We start from the raw sequence: 21,573 nt of genomic DNA, 5'->3' as shown, positions 1-21,573 counted from the left end.
TTATTGGGGTTATACTTCCGAGTTGTAGTCGGCATTGTCATTGAAGGGGTCAGGACAGGAACTCACCCAGGGCTGGAACCTGGAGGCAGGAGTTGATGCAGAGGCCATGAAAGAGTACTTACTGGCTTGCCCATCATTGAGGAAACATTTTAGCTTCTTAGTGTGAAATGACTTCATGATGAAGGTTACCAGTACCATCACGATAACTCAGGGAGTTTTGCTGTGCTCTGTGAGAGCCTGGGTGGTGGGTGCGTGCATATGTGTAAAAGCAAAAGTCAACTTTTTTTTTGCCAGTTTATACTTTTCTGAGTATTTTTTGCTATTACATTGTGATTTTAGGTATTTAGTATTTAGTGATTATCAAAACTTGGTATAAACTTCACACAGTGATGCTGATCCTGTCTAGATAGCAGTGTACTTGCTTATTACTAATTGTGTTTCATTTTACAGAATGCTCCTGAGCCAAGCCAGGTTATATGCCATTGTTGCTGAAAAAAAATATCTTCAGGAAGAGCCTGCTCCTATGAGAAAGAGTAACAATCAGTTTGAATGGGCTCTAATGAGGCTGGATAATTCTGTCCGAAGAACGGGCCGCATTACAAAGGGACTTCTGCAGAAAGTCTTTGAGAGCACATGTCACTCAGGTATTTCAGAGTTTCTCTGTGGGAAGTTGAAGTTTTGAATGAGTATCTGAGCTGGCTGAGGAGAGCATCAGTTGATGTGAAGTGTCAGCTGTGACTATGACTGCCATCCTTCCAGTTCACGTAGGTGGAGTTTGAAGTAGCGTGAGAGTATTTCGTTTAGAGTCCATTTCAGAGTCTGCAAATACAAGCATCCATTTGTTTTCCCTGGTTTCTAGAGCTGCTTGCAGTGGCCAGCTGTGGGAGAAGGCACTGGGCTTTCTCTTCTTCCTTTGTGTGCTGTTAGCTTTTTCTGAGGCCACCACGGGGAAGACTGATAACCATTTCCCTACTTGCAGAGCCTGGGTGTGGGCGTCTGTCCTGTTAGGGAGCAGAGCTCCTGATGACCAGGTGCCCAGGGAGGTGCCATGACAGTTACAGTCACGTGCACCAAAGACCTTAACTTCCTGATCTACTCAGAGTTGTTCCCCTGTCAACACAACTTTTCACTTCTAGTCACTCTCCCCCGCCTTTCCCAGGCATCCACATGTGTATTTTATGCTCTTTTAACTGGCCCTGGATACACTTATAGATGGAATTATACAATATGTGTTTATTTTGTTTCATCTTGAAATCCACTTTAAAGGACATAGAGATGAAGCTTAGCTATGATTTTCAAAAGATACTGAGAAGCTTAGCCTCTGAGTTTGTAGCAAGCACTGCTTTTCTGGACTCACTGGTCTTACAGAGTATCTGAGTTTCCTAACATTAGGTTTCTTACAGCAGACTACTCTTGAAGTTTTAAGTTGTAACATGTAGTAGTGTTGTGGAGTGGGTGGTCTGGGGTGCTCTCTTGTCGTTGGTGGGCCAGGAGGCTTGTAGATAATTAGTGGCTATTTTTCTTGCTCTCTCTGAAAAGCCTGAAGATTTTAGGATAATTTACAAACTTCGCTTTGCTGTTTCCCTCCATGTTATTGGTGCTGTTACCTGTGATCTGTTAAATGTTTTTCCGCAGGTAGCCCAGGTAGTAATCAAGCCCTGCTTCTGCTGCGTAGCTGTGGTTCCCTCTTGCCTGAACTGAGTCTTGCAGAAAGGACAGAATTTGCTCATAAAATATGGGACAAACTTCAGGAATTAGGTACGATTGTTTGAGTACATGACATGAAGAAAGGTGCAGGTATTTTTTTTCCTGTTTCATTTAAAGTATTCCTCACATAAGTATTATCTTATTTTATCATAGAACTTACTAATATTTTTTTGGCAATATGTTTATTTGGTAAGTTATAGTGACATCTAGGGGCATTAAGAATAAAATAGTTTTCATATTGTGAATTGGAATTTTGATAAATGAAAAAATTGACATTTGGCCTGCCAGTTGTAACTCAGCCAACAATATTATAGTATTGTTAGAATTAAGGTACATAAGAGAGTACTCTACTATAGTTTGTTATAGTAGCAAGCAACTGGAATCACGTGCCTTTCACTGGGGATCAGATCAATAAATTATGGAGATTCTATGATAGAATATCACAGATGTTCACGTGTTGGTGAAATAGACATGAAAGTTAAGACATTGAACAGTATATACAGTGTACCGTCATCCATGGGCAGTGCATTTTCCTGTGCACGTGTTTCCGCTGCATTGAAGCATCTCTGCTCTGGAAGGACGACAAACGCTGGCTATACACGCAGTACATTTTTGCCAGTGTTACTGTGTTAGACAGAGCTCTACTGTGCTGCCCTGGCCAGCGTGGAACTTGCTCACAGGGAATTTCCCCCCAGGGCTGGGGTTAAAGGTGTGTGCCACCGAGCTTGCCTAAATACCTTGTTTATATGTTAAAATTTTGAACTAGCTGGAACACAGTGACACATGTCCTTAATCCCAGGATTTGGGAGACAGAGGCAGGCGGCATTCTCTAAGTTTGAGGTCTATGTAGTGAGACTGTCTTAAACACACACACACACACACACACACACACACACACACGACTATATAAATATAATCTGCTGGGTCCATTTAATGCTGCTCATAGTGTATATTTTTAGGCCAAGCAATGTCTTTAATTACAGCATTAGAGGGGGAGGCACTGTGGTTTGAGGCAAGACAGGTGGATACCCTATCTTAAAGAAACAAACAAAACAAACAACCAAAAGGAGAGGATGGGGGCAGGGAAAGAGGATAATTTCTAGGACAAACATAAAGGTCTTGGTTTCATGCAGAACAGAATTTTCTGTCAGTAACTGCATAATTAAAAAACATGTTAAAATGGAAGAAATATTTGCAAAAATTACTATTCTAAAATATAAAACACCCACATACAACAACAACACTACTACCTCAAGCATATTGCTTCCGTTGGAATTTTTCCAAAGGTTTTTCTTGATGGTCCGTCTTGAGGAGAGCAGAGTTCGTTGCTCTTCAGCAGTCCTGTGTTGCTTTGCTGCAGTAACACTTGAGAGACACTTGTTGAACTCGCGTTTCCATAAGCCTGCTAGACTGCCAGTGTGACTCTTGTTTACACAATTTTGCTTCATTGAATAGGAAATATATTAACACAGTTCAGAAGTCAAATGATAATCACGTTTGTAGTGAAAGATTCTAGCTGGTCATTCCCAGCCGCCCATTTCTATTCTAAGGGGGGAGTCAGTCAGATCTTCAGTTCAGCATAACATTTTAAGATAAGAACATTTTGAAAAATGATATAATATATGGATGTGTTGTACATGAATGTTCAGGTGCCTGGGCACATTTATATGCATGTATATAGAGGTCAGAGGTCACTCTAAGGTGTATCTCAAGTACTCTCCACTTTTTCTTTTCTTGAGACCAGGTCTCTCACTGTGATCTGCCTCACTAATTATGTTTGGCTGCCTGAGCAGCAAGCCCCAACAAGTTGTCTGTCCCTGTCTCTCAAAGAGTAGGATTACAATTATGCCTGGTGCATTAATAATTTTTCTTTTGCTGTGATAAAATGCCTTGGCAGTTTCAGAGTAAAGTTCATCATTGCTGGGTAATTAAGACAGTAGAATCCAGAGAGATCTGGTCACATTGTTTCCTTTGTGAGGATGTTGTACTTCTTCCTTTAATGAATCCCATATCCCAGCCTAGGGAATGGTGCCCCTACAGTGGGTGAGTCTTTCATCCAGCGCACCTAATTAAGGTAATTAGGCATACCTGGTGAGCCGTCCCCGGGTGAAGATCTTTCCACCTTAGTTACCTTAACCAAGGAAACCCCTCACAGTACTGAGGAGATTAGACTCCCTGTGGTGGCTCATGCCTGTAGTGCAGCGTTTGGACAACAGGCAGGGTCACCACAGGGATTGATGCTAGCTTGGTCTACATACCAGATTCTAACCCGTTCAGAGGGAACATAGCAAGACCCAGCAACAACATAAAAAGAGGCTAGCCTCAGTTTATGCTACTGAGGTTTGACTCTTGTCATGTGGTGGCTTTAGATAATTGGAAAGAGCCATCTTCCTCCTGTAAAGTGGTATTTCCCTGAAAGCTGTAAAGAATAACCAGGCATTTACATGTCGGCAACTTAGCATAGTTCGTGAAAAAGTGTATGTGTATATTAAGGTGAAAACAAGGAAGAGTTTATTTAAAAAAAAACTGCCTAGAATCTTGTAAACTGATCCCAGATAATGACCACAGGCTAGTATGACCACATACAGTTAATTGATTCAGGATAACACATTTCTTGAAAAGTAAATATGTATTATTCTATTCAGATGTGCCCAGTCTGTGACCTGAAGAACACATGCATCACAGAACAGCTGTGAATGCAGCACAACACATTTGTAGGAGAGAGTCGTACCGCACTGCCCAAAAGTTGGACACCAGTCTTAGATAGATAGAATGGCCATGATGTCATTCAAGGGTAGAATAGGCTGAGTGGTCTTCCTAATGTGTGACCTAGACAGTACCACATAGGAAGGGGCTGAGGCTATTAGACTACGGGGAGATAATGCCAGCAGACTGGAAATGGTGTTCACAGTGAAGCAGGAGCAGGTCCCTCTGCCAAAGGCTTTGGGTGACCTGGTAAAGATTAAGAGAAATTGCCAACAGCCCTACTTTATAAAAGAATTGTGCTCACAGTTCACGTGTCATGGTGAGGACTGCTGCACAGAGGAGTGCCTCTGTCACCTAAGTACCGAGGTATTGCCAGCCAGTTTGCACATACAGTCAGGACTGTGCTTCATAAGTAAGCGCCCTGCAGTATTTGCAGAGTTTAGGTGTAGTCAGGATACGGTGTTAAATGCTTTTCTAAACATGTGGTTTAAACTTCATTTATAGGTACTGTGTATGATGTCAGTCATTACAATGCTTTACTTAAAGTGTATCTTCAAAATGAATACAAATTCTCACCTACTGATTTCCTGGCGAAGATGGAAGGAGCAAACATTCAACCGAATAGAGTAGGTACCGCTGTTGTGGATGCCAAACAGCCAGACTCACTTTTTGTTATTTTCCAGAAAAAAATGTTTATGCATGAAAAAATGTTAAGTGCCCATTTCTTCGTAGGTGACATACCAGAGGCTGATTGCTGCCTATTGTAATGTTGGAGATATTGAAGGTGCCAGGTATGTGTTTCAATAAATGTGGGTTATTTTTTAGTTTCATTTATTTATTTTGTATCTGTGTATGTGTATGCACAAGCGTGGAAGTCAAGAGGACAATGTGCAGAAGTTGGCTCTGTCCATCATGTGGATTCTGGGGTTCAGTTCCTGGGGTTGAAGTCCATAGCTCCCCTACCCAACAGAATAGCTCATCATCTGAACATATACAAGTAGATTAGTAACTTTTATCATCCTAAAATGTGTCTGCTTTTTTGAACATTTGTAATATTTGTAAAATAGGTAATTATTTCAGAAGTATTTTAATGTAGCAAATTTACTAATATGAATGAAATGAAATGAAATCACTGTTTAAAAGGGAAAGAAGTAAAAGTTGCTACCTAACTGGTCAGAATAGAAATATATATTGTTAGGATGCAAAGCCGGCTTTACTTTTAAAAAACCCACTTCCTAAGGGAGCTGTCTTTATTTAAACTGTTCATTTATAAAAGTAGTAATATTTTCTTTGCCCACTGATTTTGATAAAATTAGTTGTAGTATTTCTCTACTTATATAAAATTCATTGTCATTTTAAATTGAAGATTAGGAAATAAGGAGTGGGTTGAAATATACAGTCGTATTTTTAGCTCAACGTATTGATTTTTCCCTCCATCATTTTCCTCTCACCTCCATGTTAGGGACTGAACCTAGGGCTTTCACACATGCTAGGCAAGTGCCTTTCCACTGAGCCGTGGTCCTAACTTACTCAGTAGTTTTAACAAGAGTATTCACATTATTGATACTTCAAGGAATAAAATTTCATTAAAAGGGGATTAATTTTCACTGTCAGTTTTTTGTTTGTTTGGTTCACTTTTCTTTTTGTTTTAACAAGGACATGTTATTATGCTGAACAAAAATAGCAAGTCTCTTTGATAAATGTCCCTTCTTTTATTGCAGCAAGATTCTTGGATTTATGAAAATGAAGGACCTTCCAGTCACAGAGGCGGTGTTCAATGCTCTCATTACAGGGCATTCCAGAGCTGGGTAATTTTCTTTTGGATTTTGGTTTGTCAGCAGCAAGGTTTAAGTCCTGAAGAATTACTGTAGAAGACTCAGAGAACATGTTTGCTTTCTCTTCCAAACACTGCTATGAAATGGCACACACTAATTTTATAACTTCCTCTGAAATTTGTTACACAGAAGTTACAGTTCATCAGTGTTAAAATTTGGGTTTGATCTGAGGTAATTAAATAGTAAATGTTACTGATCTAGAAAGTATTTTTATTTTTCTCAAGTGAGTAATCTTCTCTGATGTTGTTAGGTAAACCTGTGTCCTTGCGTCCTGAGTGTAAGAGGGACCCTTAATTAATACTTCTGTAATTATTGCAAAAGGGGGTAAACATTTATATTTATATCATTATATTTATATTACTACATTTATATTAAACTTACACACATTTTAGTTGTTTATGTTTTTGGAAATATGTAACTGGGTTAATGATTGTCCTTTTTGGGTATAGTTCCAACTACTTAAAATGATTGTTTTAATAAGCTTAGGCACTATGTTTTCAGACTGAGTAATTATATTCAACAGTTTTATGTCTGCTTTGAAATAATTTGTAGTGATATGGAGAATGCAGAAAATATTCTCACAGTGATGAAAGAAGCTGGCATTGAGCCTGGGCCAGACACATACCTGGCCTTGTTGAAAGCATACGCTGAGAAGGGAGACATTGACCATGTTAAGCAGGTATGGTTTATACTCTGCAAGTCTATGTTGAAGTCACTAAATGAGCTTGTGTTATATTTTATGTGAAGCAAAACCAAACAAACGAAACATAGCGTATGTCTGTTTTAAAGCTTTCTACTTGTAACACGTAATTTTTAAAGAAAATTCTTAGTTTGGTACTTTGATGTTGATATGTGATACTTACTGTTCAATTAGGATACTGAGTCTTACTATTTTATTTAGCTTTAATACTAATAATTTTTTATTCCAATTACTACTATCTTTAGATTCTGGAGAAAGTGGAGAAGTCAGAGCATTATCTCATGGACCGTGATTTGTTACAAATTATTGTTAGCTTTAGTAAGGCTGGCTATCCTCAGCACGTCTCAGAAATTTTGGAAAAAATTACCTATGAAAGGAGATACATTCCAGGTATGTACAAAATTTTATCTACATGACTTTTGTTAATACCTAGATTCCTATTTCTTATATGGTACAAAGGGTGCTATTTAAATATCTCTTATATCCTTTTGGTGTTTGCAGTGCTTCATTTTTTCTTTAAAAATTTAAGATTTTTACTTACTTGTGGGTTTGGGTATATCTCAACAGGTGGTATTTGTGGAGAGAGAGTAACTTGCAGGAGTCAGGCCTTTCCTGGGGGTGGAACTCAGGCCATGGAGCTTGGCAACAGTGCCTTCATCTCCTGAACCATGTTGCTGGCCCTGTTTTTTCTTCAGCGTTGGTCACAATGTAAACAGTTGTGCAGTGTAGTAGCAAGTGTCTGTTTTCTTCCCAGATGCAATGAACCTCATTCTGCTTTTAGTCACCGAGAAGTTGGAAGATACTGCGTTCCAGGTTTTATTAGCATTACCTGTGTTCAAGGAACAGCACACAAGTCCTTTTGGCAGTTTTTTTTTGCGGCACTGCGTGACTGTGAATACGGTATCCTGCTTGTTTCTACTTTGTAGATTGTGTGGTTAGCAGTGAAATGAGGTTCTCTAAAATATGAGAAAATCCATGAGATTAGACCAATTATCAACAACATAAAACTTAACATTGACGATTTCTAGATAAGAAGGAGCAACTCAGATTTTTAATCATCAAAGGGATTAACTGTTTGCAGAAAATCAAGCAGTCAAGCTTTGCTATTGGGCTAACTCAGTGTCTCTTCTCCTTAGCCTGCTGAGAAGCTGGTAGACTTCTGTAAGAGGCTGACGGAAGCCAAGGTGCACAGTTCCGCGCTGCAGTTTACTCTCTACTGTGCTGTACAAGCCAATAAAACTGGTACTGTATTCTTGTACTTAAGACCACATCAAGAGCTTTCTCTGAGATATTATGGATATATTATGGGATTTTTCTTTCTTTCTTTCTTTTTTAGCTTTGGCAAAAGCACTGATGCAGGCCTTGAAGGATGAAGGGTTTCCTATCCGAACTCACTATTTCTGGCCATTGCTTGTTGGACATCAGAAGACAAAAAATGTTCAAGGTGAGGTTTTTCTCTTATGGAGTCATAATTGGTCAGAGTCATTGCAAGTAAACACATATCTGTTTGAATACTTTAAAAGCACACTTATTTCTCAGAGTTAGATCTCTTGAGAAACTGGAGTTGTGTTAAATAATACTGAAGTGGATTTTTTTCACCTTAATTTTATTTCTTAGTTTACCTCTTAAATACTCAGACTTAAGAGCATAGCTGTAAACAGTTTCTCTAGCCATAGTAAAGTTCTGTATAGTGGAGTTCATAAAGCAGAAAGTGTCTATTTTCTTTGGGGGCCGGTCTGTTCTTCCTGGAGTGGCTGGAGTAGGGGTGCAGAAACTTGCATTTCCTGTAAAGTGCTTGCGACCTGACAGCCTGCTGATTGAAGGACAGCAGCGCTCAGTCTTTCAGCTCCTCAACTACATTTACGCATTTAGCATACTTTTCCCTGTACACATGGGATGTCTATAGGATATGGAGAAAATGGAATAAATACTAAATTTTAGAGCACAGTATCTAATTCTTTGGTTTGCATTACTGGTAATCAGTAAGAGTAGTCTCATAAAAAGAGGCTTTTAACAGAAGTACCTCCCCCTTGGGGAAACAAAAATGGTCTTTTTTCATTTTATCTCACATTGTAATGTGTTGTAGAATGAGATGCAGAGTTGTTAGTGTGACATTGGGTGACAAACAGAATGCACAAACAACAAAAAAGTGCTTTTAGCAGACTTTCACATTGCAATTTTATTTTAAATATATGGTTGTCTTCTGGTTTAAAGGAAATAGTGAAACAAGTATTCCCTAATTGTTTCTGGTTATAAAAGTCTCTAAATCCTTTTTAGAAAAGTCTTTGTGAAAACAATATGTGAGATGATTAACTCTTTGTATATTCTCCAGTTCTGAAAAAGCAAGAGGTAATCTTTAACCTGGTATTTATCACAGGAAGTCTATAGCTTTGCATCAAACTCTTAGGCATGTTAGTATTATTTACATTTACACAGGTAGGAAAATACTTTTGGTGCCTTTTGAAGTGTCTGTGTATTAGGTAAGTTTCCAGATTTCACCATATTGTAATGTCTACATGTGAGTTGGCTACTGCATTATTACTAGTTAGTAAACATAAAAGAATGAAGCTGTTTTTAGCTAGAGTGAGCAGATCTCAAAATTGAGATTTTTGAGGATGCTTTGTTGAAAGCTCATATTCTCTTATTGAGGGAGCTGACAGCCATGGGATTCAGTGACTGACCACAGCTTGCTGTCACTACGTCTGGATTCAAAATGATTTCTATGCTTTGAAATACTGCTTCATGTCATTAGTGCTCAGTAACTGTTATATTGTTTTATCAACATTCTTTGTTGTCCTTTTGGAAATTAGATCCTAGATTTTACATTAAGGATGTTTTAATATGAAGAACAAGATTTTTAAACCAATCCAAGTTTTACTTGGAAAAACACAGAAGCCGATGTTTTATTGGAGGCTTGATAGTACAAGAAAGTGTCGGTTATCCTTCAGCTTTTAAAAGCCATGTGTTCTCCTTGGCCCTCCTCTTCTGGAGGTCCTGAAGACCAGAGCATGTACTGTGCAGTCCTAGGTGTAACAGTCTAGGGGCTGTATGTCTTTGTGTAGTTTTTGTCATTACATGTAAGGCTAGAAACTGCCATTCTCACAGTGAAATGAACCTGCTCTTTGTCCAGTCACCATCCAGTCCAGTGTAAGGTGGTGGTGACTGCTGGGACAGCAGCTGCTCAGGAGTGCTGAGGAGGACCGATACGAACCCTCAGCTAACACAGGTCAGAGAAAGTGAACCAAGGTTTTAAGAACAGAATGATTGCATAGCTTTTAAATTTGAGGCAGGCATTTCACTATTACAGGCCTCCAAGAAGATTCTTTTGAGTCCTTTTGCTGTCATGCTTCTCTGTGGCACAAATAGAAAAGTCACTACTTAGAATATAACATTTTCATCAGGCGGGCATAAATGAGAGAGAAAAAGCTCGGTGTTGGGACCCAAACTTCTTTGACATAACTATGAAGCATGAAGATAAGAATAGGAAAGGTTGAGCTGGGTGTAGTGGCACATGTCATTAATCCCACATGCACTCTAGAGGCTGCAGCAGGTGGACTGAGGCCAGCCTGGTCTATATAGTGAGTTTCAGGATAGACAGATTGGTAGAGTGAGACCCTGTCTCAACATGAAAGAATGTGGAGAGGTAGCCCTGAAAGTAAAAGTGCTAGTTGAGTCAGGGGATAGTAGAGGTGCCTTAATTTTTAAAAAGGATTTTGCCTCCAAATAAAGGGAGCATATATGATTGGTTATAGAAGTCATGTGACAGTCTTAGTGTAGGTGAGAGAGGTCCACATAAGTCATGTCTGTTTCCCTGCGGTTTGGATTATTTTAATTGCTAGTATTTTATAGATAACATACTGAGAAAATTTTCTCGCCAATTCGGTGAACAGCCAGACTAAACCTCGTGATGTCCCTGAATTCCCAGTTCTTCATCTCTGCCCTGCTGTGTTTTATCTCATAGGAATAATGGAAATCCTCAAAATAATGAACGAAGTGGGAGTAGATCCTGACCAGGAAACATATGTGAATTATGTGTTTCCATGCTTTGATAGTGTAAAGTCAGTTCAAGCTGCTTTGCAGGTGGGTGCAACTGTGCTTTTAATGGTATCATTATAGAAAATACTCTTGTCTCCCTAATAATTCATTATCACTTAAGAAAAAAGAAAAAAGAAAAGCACCATTGAGTGGAGAACTAAACATGGTCTTGTGCATGCAGTTTTGAAGGCTTTATAAATATGCTGGTTAGTCTATGTAACAGTGTGACATAGCATAAAAAGACTAAAGAGCATCTGACGTGTTGAGGCCACCACGTCCTCATAGCAGATACATTAAAAGGATTCATTCCATCTTATCCTGGAAACTGTAATTTTCAGTTTTTGGAAAATAATTTATTTCTCATGAATTTTTCTAAATATGTTCATAGTATATTATTCTACATTTGAAAAATAATCTTTGTTGGACTTTGAAACATTGTTTTCTGTCGTGCTTCTTGACCCTTCCATGAAGAGCTGACTTGTGAGAGATGGCTCAGCAGTTAAGAATGCTAACCACTCATCAAGACGATCCAGATTTGATTGCCAGCTGGTAGCTCATATCTGTCTATAACATCAGTACTGGGAGATCTGACACTTTCTTCTGGCCTCCATAGGTTCTAGGTACACATGGTACCTAGACATGGATGCTGGCAAACACTCAGACACATTAAGTTGTTTTATACACACACACACACACACACACACACACACACACACACACACACACAAGACATATATTTACAGATATACACATGTATACATATAAAACAACATATAAAAATATATAAATATATGTGTATTCGACTTGGACCATATAAGAATTGCATTTTCTAATTTCAAAGCAAAATGCCGTATATACAGTTAGAAACAGCAGGTCTGAGCACCAGACTCTTAATGTGTATATTGCCAGAAAGAGCTATAGAGCAGATAGTTACTTATGCAGTGTCTTGATTTTTTTGTAAGAGTGTTACTGTCTTTCCTGAAATAACTTGGCAATTATAATCAATTTAAAATTAGAAGTTGTATCTTGAGTGTCTTTACTCTCCTCACTTCCTTTTTTTGGGGGAAAGATGCAGCCTTAGGTAGCACTGGCTAACTTCTGACCTTCTGTCACCACCTCCTATGTGCTGGGACACGAGGTATATGTTAGCATGTTGGATTTTCATGCTTTGCTAGGACCTAAGCCAGGGTCTTGATGTCTGCTAGGAAGTCACTCTGCCAAACGAGCTCCATCCCCCAGCTCTCTTCTTTAGTTCTCTGAAGAGGATAGTGACCTTACACTATGCGTGCTTTACTGTTAGAAGCTATTTGTAAATAGTGACCTTTTGCATAAGTTTTTGTTTGCAGAAATACAGCCTGAGGTTATACTCTGTTTGACTACTCTTGTTTTCTCAGAATTATCACTCTTTTTAAAAATATTTTTAAAAATTTATTCATTTTTTTATTAATTACAGTTTATCCACTTTGTATCTCAAATGTAGCCCCCTCCTTTCCCAATCCTACCCTCCCTCCCTCATCTCTAATGCCCCTCCCCCAGGCTGCTGATACAGAAGGTCCTTCTCCCCTTCTCTCTGATCCTAGCCTATCAGGTATCTTCAGGACTGGCTGCCATGTCCCCCTCTGTGTCCTGCTAAGGCCAGCGCCTAGGGGGAGGTGATCAAAGAGCCAGCCACTGAGCTCTTATCAGAGACAGCCCCTGTTCCCATTACTAGGGAACCCACTTGGACTCTGAGCTGCCATGGGCCACATCTGTGCAGGGGTTCTAGGTTATCTCCATGCATGGTCCTGGGTTGAAGTGTTAGTCTCAGAAAAGACCCCTGGGCCCAGATTTTTTGTTCTGTTGGTCTTGTGGACCTCCTGTCTCCTCCAGGTCTTTCTATCTCCCTGTTCTTTTATAAGATTCCCCATACTCTGCCCAAAGTTTGGTTATGAATCTCAGCATCTGCTTTGATAACCTGCTGGGTAAAGTCTTTCAGAGGCCCTCTGGTAGGCTCCTGTCTTGTTCCCTGTTTTCTCCCTCTTCCGATGTCCATCCCTGTTGCCTTTCTGAGTGAGGGTTGATCATCTTATCCAGGGTCTTCCTTCTTGCTTAGCTTCTTTAGGTGTATAGATTTTAGTATGTTTATCCTATATTACATGTCTAATATCCACTAACAAGTGAATATATACCATCTGTGTCTTTCTGCTTCTGGGATACCTTACTCAGGATGATCTTTTCTAGTTCCCACATTTGCTTGCAAATTTCATGATTTCCTTGTTTTTAATTTCTGAGTAATATTCCATTGTGTAAATGTACCACAATTTCTGTATCTGTTCCTCCATTGAGGGACATATAGGTTGTTTCCAGATTCTGGCTATTACGAATAAAGCTGCTATGGATATGGTTGAGCAAATGTCCTTGTTGTATACTTGAACATATTTTGGATATATGTCTAGGAGTGGTATACCTGGATCTTGAGGTAGCACTGTTCCTAATTGTCTGAGAATGTGCCAGATTGAATTCCATGGTGTTTGTACAAGTTTACATTCCCACCAGCAATGGAGGAGGGTTCCCCATTCTCTATATTCTCTCCAGCATGTATTGTCACTTGAGTTTTTAGATCTTAGCCATTCTGAAGGGTGTAAGGTGAAATCTCAGGGTCATTTTGATTTGCATTTCCCTATGACTAAGGATGTTGAGCATTTCTCTAAGTGTTTCTCTGCCATTCTATATTTCTCTATTGAGAATTCTCTGTTTAGCTTTATACTCCATTTTTTAATTGGATTACTTGATTTGTTGCTTTTTAACTTCTTGAGTTCTTTCTGGATATTAGCCCTTTGTCAGATATAGAATTGGTGAAGATCCTTTCCCAGTCTGTAAGCTGTCGTTTTGTTCTCATGACAGCGTCCTTTGCTTTACAGAAGCTTTTCAGTTTCATGAGGTTCCAAGAATTGTCAAACTCTTTTAGTGGGAAATTTAGATGTAAATTGTAAATTTGTCTGCATTTTGATTACATGTATTCTTATTTCAATTACCTTTTGTTTTCATTGTTAAAATTTCATTATTACATATTTTTGGCTCAGAAACAACTATACTGTTAAATGCTAAATAGATTTTATGCTATTACTATGGTAATACTTAGCTAAAAATAAAATATAATTTTATCAGATTAAGATTATAACAATATATATGTCATTCATTGATAAATTGGAGACTACTAGTCAGTAACTTTATATAACTGATCCATAGGCTGTTTTGTTTTTTTTTTTTTTAACATTTTTTCTTTCATACATAAGTGTGCTTAAGAAGTCTCTTTGAAAAGGTGGCTATTCTTCATCATCTTATATTTTTACTTGATATCTTTCTATAGTAATCTGTATGTCTACAAGTCATTTTAATGCTTGTATGATATTTTATTTTATAGACATGTCATAGTTTATTTTTATTCTTTGCCATAAATTATCAGTGTGGTTTGTAACATACTATATACAAAACATTTCAACTAAATTTTGTTTCATACACTTAGATTTTTTAATGTTGGGACAGGTGATAAACCAACCAATTTGGAGTTAAATAAATTTGATTTTTTTTTTTTCTTTACTACATGTATCAAAGTAGCATTGTATTGGGACCAGAGAGAGGGCTCAGTGGTTAAGAGTACTGACTGCTCTTCAAGGAGCCAGGTTTGATGCCCAGTACCCACGATCACCTGTAACTCCAGTTCCAGGGCACCTGACACCCTCTTCTGGCTCCATAAGCACCAGGCATGCATGCTCTACACAGGCATTCATGCAAACAAAAGATCCGTGAACATAAAATAAAAATGGAAGGTTTGTTGTGTCTTGAGCAGTAAGCTTCTAGACACATCACCTGTCTTCATAGTGCTTATTTGGGATATTGGCATTTGACCATGAAGTTCCTTTTTATCAAGATTTGATACTCAGCTGTTTATAGTTTTAGAAGGTGTTTTGTTTTGTTTTGTTTTGTGTGTGTGTGTGTGTGTGTGTTTTGAGACAAGGTCTCTTTGTGTAGCCCTGGCTGTCCTGGAATTCATTCAGTAGACCAGACTGTCCTTGAAGTCAAAGAGATCTGCCTTCCTCTGCCTCCTGAATGCTGGGACTAAAGGTGTAAGCTACTATGCATGGCTTAGAAGATTCTTTTTTAAAAAGATAATAGAGTATGGTGGTACAAGGTGATAAAATATATGAAATGTAGGAAATTGAAATGGCATATCAAAATACTGTTAGCTGAAGTATATTACTATTGATGTATGATTTATCCCCAGGAAAATGATTGTCTACCTAAAAGTAATACATTTCTTCAAGCTGAATTGAGAAGTGAAGCAATAAATGGGAACTTGCAGAACATTTTGTCTCTTTGTAAGTATTCCACATAAGACGTAGACTTGTTGATTTTCATGGCTGTTGAGAGTATATGTTCAATACTTCGTACAATGCAACCAAGAACAGTTTCAAGGTTTGTTAAGATCGTACTGAGGAGCCAGTGGATGGCTTGAGCTTGTAGCTACTTTGGAAGTAATTTTCAGGTTGGAAGGAGCTTGAAGACACCATGGTGTTTAGAGTGGTAGCTGGGCATGTAGCAAACCAAAGACTCTTGTCGTGTTTGTAATTGCTTAGCTTATAGATGACACGGAACAAATCCGTTAACTTGTGCGTGTTTTGGCGTTTTGAAATTGAGGTGATCAGCCTGTTTTGTAGACATTACTGGTGAGATGTCTGGTAACCGACTGGAAGCTGTTTCCCAGGTTTAGGTAACAGAAAGCGCAGCTAATGCTTGCTGACCACTTAAAAGTACCCATTGCTTGTACATGCTCCACATAAAATTTGTTCCAGTGACAGGAAGTCACAGTGAGAGAAATGGTTTCTTCAAGAATTGAACAGAAGCAAACAGCTAGAAAGGAAATCTGATTTTAGCTTTGTCTTTTTCTGCATAATTCATTTTGAGTAAATAAATGTTTCTTAAAGTCTTTGTACTTTAAAATGTCTGACATTATTGGCAGACATTCAGATTGTGAAGAAACAGTTAAAACTAAAACATAGCAGGTTTTTGTTAGTTTATTTCGGGAGTTTTGCCACACAGAGCTGGCACATACGTCTTGAACTCACAGATTGGCCTCTGTCTCCTGCCTCTAGAATGCCAGGATTGAAGGTATACGCTGTGCCTGGCAAAAAGCAGTTTCTGTCTTGTAAACTTTGGTTGCTGTGTATTCACAGTGCAGAGGGGAAGCTTTGTAGAAGCAGATCATTAGGCATACCTATTCTGACACTTACACTGGGTCGTTAGCTAAACTAGCGAATGGTGCTAGGCCGAGGTCCAGTGTCCTGTGTGAAGTAGTAGTCAGCAGTTGGTTAAAGCCAGCTGCTCTCTGTGAGTATTGACTGTGTCCTCTACCATACAATGTGTTGATTCTCCGTATCCTTTCAAGATGAAAACAAGAGCATTAGCAGACGCATGTAGATTGTGAGGTACACATCTGGGGCCTCTTCCCCTCCTACCAGACATCTGTCCCACTTCATCATCAGTCTCTTGATTCTTCAGACTTGTTTGTTGCTAAGGGAACACGATGCTTCTTGTCACCAGCTTGCTTGGATGTTTCTGGCCACCTTTTTAAGGAAAAACACTTGACAGTATTCTTTGAAATACTGTTTTGAATAACATGAAAATTTAAAAAAGATTTATTTTTATTTTGTGTGCATTGGTATTTTCCTGCTTGTATGTCTGTGAAGGTTCCAGATTCTCCTGGAACTGAAGTTACAGACAGTTGTGAGCTGCCACATGGGTGCTGGGAATTGAACATGGGTCCTCTAGAAGAGCAGCCAGTGCTCTTAACTGCTGAGCCATCTCTCCAGCCCCAGAATATTTTTGTAAGAAGCTCTTTATTACAATTTAAAATTAAAAATGCAGAGAGTTCAGGTCAGGGACTACCTGAGTTATTCCTGTTAGCCTCTCTTTCCCCTTGGACGGAGAGAAGAGCCGGATCTGCTAGTGTCTCTCCTGGGCAGCTTTCCACCGTGTTCTGAGAGTATCACATTGTGGAGAAGATTTCTCTTGATCAAATTTCTGTAAGACAGTCTTTTATTTGTAGGCATGGCAAAACTCAAGATTACTGACAGACATGTGGTTGTGTCCATTTTCAAATTTCTTGAGTAATTTTATGATGATCATATTGCAAATGATTTTTAGGTATTTCATTGAAATATCTAAATGCTGTGAAATTAATAGAAAACTTAAGCTGTTTGTCCAAGGGTTTTATAATTGGTTTAAAACACTTCTTGTGTGGGAGTGAAATTTTGTATATATTTAAGTGAGTTAAATTTAAAAAGGATTTTTTTTCTGTAGCCTTTTAGAAATTACGCCAAGTGTCTTAGCCTTTATAAGCTGTATTTGTTATCGTCATGACTTGACTCTAATGTTGCATATGCTATAAAGATTCAGGCAAATGGACTTTATAATATAGCTGCAAGCAAAATTAATTCAGGAAGTACCAACAGCAACCCTGGCTATTATTTAAAGACCAACTATACCTTTTTTTTTTTTTTAAAGTATTTATGGCAAGTTTTACATGAAAAATCAGGCTTACTGATCTGCATTGAAAAGTTCCAAGTTGTGAACTGTTAAATGTCAAATGAATAAAAGAGCAAGCAAATACTCAAGGGAGCGAAGTTAGGGAGTGTGGAAGCCGGTGGTATACAGAAATTAGGGCCTGTTTTGTGTGGTTAGCTGCTGCTCCAAGGCAGATGCAGACATGGGTCACCGTGGAAAGTGAATGAGAAAGTTGATGGTTCACCAGCTCCCATCACAGCTCTTAGTGGAGATGAAAGTCACGTTTCTAATTTCCTTATAATGTCACAGTGCCTAATAACATACAATTTCAGTTATGTAGCAGGGTGATTCAAGTAATTACTCTTTATATTAAGGAAAAATTATGAATTTGCTACTTCATGAAAGTAAGAAGCTTTAAAGGATATTTGTTACACGTGCGTGCAATGCCTCATTAAGTAAGTTTAAATGAGGCATTTTCTTTTTTAAGTAGTGTTTCCTAATTGAGAGGGGAAAGGTAGGTAAACAGTATCATTTGTAGCTCAGTGTGGGTCATTTTGTCTGCCTGGCCTGAGGTGTTTTGACAATCGTTTTCTTTTGCAGTGGAATCGAATACATTGCCTTTCTCAATTAATTCTTTTAGAGGCAGCCTAATTCTAGGCTTTAGGAGGTAAGATTATTTCCCTAAATATTCTCTGTTTTTGGTCTGATTTCCCTTATCCTTGTGATCTGTTGGTGATGAAAAATATTTTTGAGACAAGTGCTTACTCTCTGCTGAGTTAGGTTTGGCAGCCTTTCTATTACCTTTCCTAAAAAAGACATACAGTTGTGTTCACAGAAAGAAAGAAGCCTTTTGCATGCATATTCAGGTTACTCTTTGAGCATTCAGTTGTGATGACTTTATTTTACATGTGTTACTACTCTGCTCTTAAATGTTCAAGGAAAATTGATGAACTTTCCCTGTGTGTTTCTCTGTTTCCTATTACTACATTGAGATACCGAAGCAGGGAAGCAGGCCAGCCTTACAGAGAAGAGCTTTCGTTTAGCATGTGCTAGTGTTTGTGTGGCTCTCATGAGGGTTTTTTGGCTGAAGCACATGGTGACACATCACGTCATGATGAGAACAGATGAGAAGAACCAGAGAGCAACTGAGGGTCTGTGCTGGTAAAAATGTTCAGGAGAACTCCTATAATCACTTCCTAGGACAACTGCCCAGTGATTCAGGGACCTCCATGAGGTTCTCACCTTAGGTCACCACGAGAACCAAGCTCCCATCATGTGGACCCGGGGAAGAAAGTCAAGCCACATTTTAATCCTCTCCAACTTTAAAGTAGTCACAGAAAATCAAAAGAAGAGTAACTGCTGCCTACTTAGTCCATATTTTCACAAGTTACTGATTTTGTGCCACTTACTGGCTTTCTCTCTTCTGTTCTTGCTGTACGCATGGACACACATTTGTTTCTTTTCTGCTGAGCTACTGTAAGTTGTAGACATAACAGCACGGGGTGTTGCAGCTTTTGTTTCTTTGGAATCTCGGTGTTATCCCTAAGGTACTTGAATATATATATTGCCAGTGGATTTACATAGTCCATGCTCAGATATTCCCATTGTAAGATATTTATTGGGCCAGTAAGGTGACTCTGTATTCAGAGGCGCTTGGCGACAAGCTTGACATCTGAGTTCATTCTCCAGGTCCCACATGGGAGAGGGAGAGAACCCTGTTGTCTTCTGACTTTTCCAGGCATGTAGTCTATGTAAAGTAGGGTGTGAAGGCAGCCACTGTAGTCCTGTGCTGGGGCTCGTTGGCCAGCCAGCCTACCCTAATCAGTGAGCTCTGGCTTCAGTGAGACACTGTCTTAAAAATACAATGGCAAAGTGATTGACAAGATTCCGGAAGTGGCCTCTGGCCTCCGCGTGCATGCACAGATGTGCACACACATCCATTTGCTCTTGCACAGACAAGGACATACGCACTACATACACACTTTAAAACCTGAAACGGTGAGATGGTAAAGTGAGTGGGTAAAACCATCGAGAAGCCTGGGGGCCCGAGTTCATGCCCTGGAAACCACAGCTCTACAGCACTTGTCCTTTGACCTCTGGTTAGGAGTTGTGGTTTGTAATGCCCATCCTCCTACACAAATGTACACAGTTCCACAAGCACAATAGAATTTTAGAAAACGTTTAGTGCATAGAATATAATTTAGTAGACAGAACTGCAGTAAAGGCAGGTGTTTAAGAAGTAGCTCACACTGTGTTAGGGAGTGAAATGTAAAAGATGTTCACGTTGACTTTAAAAAAGTTTCTCACTAGAACTTCTAGGTCATGGAAGGTCTTTTGATTTCAATTTTTTTAGTCAGTTTGAATAACATAATTCAGAAGTTCTAGACTTTGGAAGTAAATCCAAGACATTATTATAGGCAAAATAAATAAATAAATATATATATATATATATATCTATATCCTAAGGGGACCACCCTGCCAGGTGCCTAGGAGAGTGGCTGAGCTGACTGAAGTCTTTCTGCTGCTTGCCCCTGGGGCATGTCCCTCTGCCTGTTGTGTCTTCCTTGCTCCTGCTGTTTCATGTTGTGTCATAGTGTTTTCTATCAGTGGCTTGTTACAGATGCAATAAAACTTTTGTTGGTGTGATAATATCCATAGGAATATGGGCATGGTCAGAAGCATTTATAACTTAGGGTTATTTCTTTCCTCTCCCTTCACCCCATAGCTAACAAAAATTCAAAAGTATATAAGGGTAATTACAGTCTTTTATGTCAACATTAATATAGTCAAATCTTTAATTTGTTGTCAAAATAAATACATCTCAGAATATTCAGTACAGTAGTCAAGCTACCTGTTTTGTGTACTTGATAGTGTTCTATGTGTCTTAGTGACTAGGACAAAGCAGCATAACTTGACATTGGCTCATGTATGGCTCAGCTATGCTGTTGCCAATAGTCAATGCTAACGTAGAAAGCACCCACACTTAATATAAAAGGCTCATCAGAAGTGACTTCTTCCCAAAAGTAAGTTAAGCAGAAATCCAGGAAGTAACAGATCATTGTAATTATGTATCTAAGTCACATTAGAAAAGCCCACGGGAAATGTGGACACACATTTAGTTATGCAGCTTTAATAGAATGTTCTTAGTAGTTCTAGTAGTTCCCGAGCCTAACTGGGCAGTTGTTCCTAGTTTTTTGAGCTATAAGGTATTTGGCTCAGATTTTCTTTCTTGTGCTGTATTAGTTTCTATTATTGTTGTAAAACACCATGACTGAAAGCACCTTGGAAGGTCGGAATAACTGTCTTTTATGACACCAGCAGTGTTTTACAGACTGTACCGCACAGTGCTTCCCCTGCTAAGCTTCAGGCTTAGTGTCCCCTGCTAGTTTGCTTTTCCAGGAAGTTCAATCCAAAGGCAGATTATCCACTAGCACCTCACTGGTGATGTTAGTCTTGGTCACTGTAGCGAGGCAGTCACTTGCTCCAATAGAAGTTGCGGTTTCCTCTTCACAAGTAAGTCAGATTCTTGGGGCCCATGCAGATAAGCCTACTTTTTCGAAGTTGAACCCCAACGTGTAGAGGTGACTTTTTAATGGTTCCCAACCAAACCAAAGCTTACCTGAAAATTTTCAAGTTGCTTTCCTTGAATAGTTCGATTTGTTATTTATTTCCTGTTAAAAGCATTGATTTTTCACAGATTACATAATTAATTACTGGTACGTCTTGATTTAAAACGTTTTTTGAACCTCTGAGCTTATTTTTAATCCTTTGCTGCCCTCTGCAGGTCTATGAATATAGATCTTTGGAGCAAGGTAAGTATTCCTTGTACTGCAAACCATAATGTGATGCTTGAAGAGACATCAAAAAGGAGTTTTAATAGCCTCATACATTTCTGATAAATTATTACAAGCTAATGGATTAAGAGTTTTGATATTGGTAGTTTTAAAACAGCAGGGAAAATGTTACTCAAGTAGTTTTTTCCTTAAGCTTAAAGTCTTACTAAAATTTTTATCTTTCAAAACAAAATGCTAAAATTACTGTGGTGAC

General features: G+C 38.8%; 1 protein-coding gene across 1 annotated transcript in view; it reads left to right on the top strand.

Annotated features, from left to right (window-relative positions):
* The window catches only part of Lrpprc (leucine rich pentatricopeptide repeat containing), a 79,952-nt gene that overhangs the window by 9,368 nt on the left and 49,011 nt on the right, over positions 1 to 21,573 (top strand). The window contains exons 2-15 of the mRNA XM_055619048.1: positions 451 to 644; positions 1,636 to 1,758; positions 4,918 to 5,039; positions 5,146 to 5,204; positions 6,135 to 6,221; positions 6,801 to 6,927; positions 7,194 to 7,338; positions 7,703 to 7,848; positions 8,085 to 8,190; positions 8,285 to 8,392; positions 10,910 to 11,028; positions 15,248 to 15,341; positions 18,127 to 18,193; positions 21,311 to 21,338. Coding sequence (XP_055475023.1) covers positions 451 to 644; positions 1,636 to 1,758; positions 4,918 to 5,039; positions 5,146 to 5,204; positions 6,135 to 6,221; positions 6,801 to 6,927; positions 7,194 to 7,338; positions 7,703 to 7,848; positions 8,085 to 8,190; positions 8,285 to 8,392; positions 10,910 to 11,028; positions 15,248 to 15,341; positions 18,127 to 18,193; positions 21,311 to 21,338 — 1,525 coding nt within the window. The remainder of the gene's footprint in view (positions 1 to 450; positions 645 to 1,635; positions 1,759 to 4,917; positions 5,040 to 5,145; positions 5,205 to 6,134; positions 6,222 to 6,800; positions 6,928 to 7,193; positions 7,339 to 7,702; positions 7,849 to 8,084; positions 8,191 to 8,284; positions 8,393 to 10,909; positions 11,029 to 15,247; positions 15,342 to 18,126; positions 18,194 to 21,310; positions 21,339 to 21,573) is intronic.

This window comes from Psammomys obesus, unplaced genomic scaffold, assembly GCF_907164565.1.
Source record: "Psammomys obesus unplaced genomic scaffold, mPsaObe1.curated_primary_1811, whole genome shotgun sequence".
NCBI lineage: Eukaryota > Metazoa > Chordata > Mammalia > Rodentia > Muridae > Psammomys > Psammomys obesus.
This window is presented reverse-complemented; position numbering and strand designations above follow the sequence as displayed.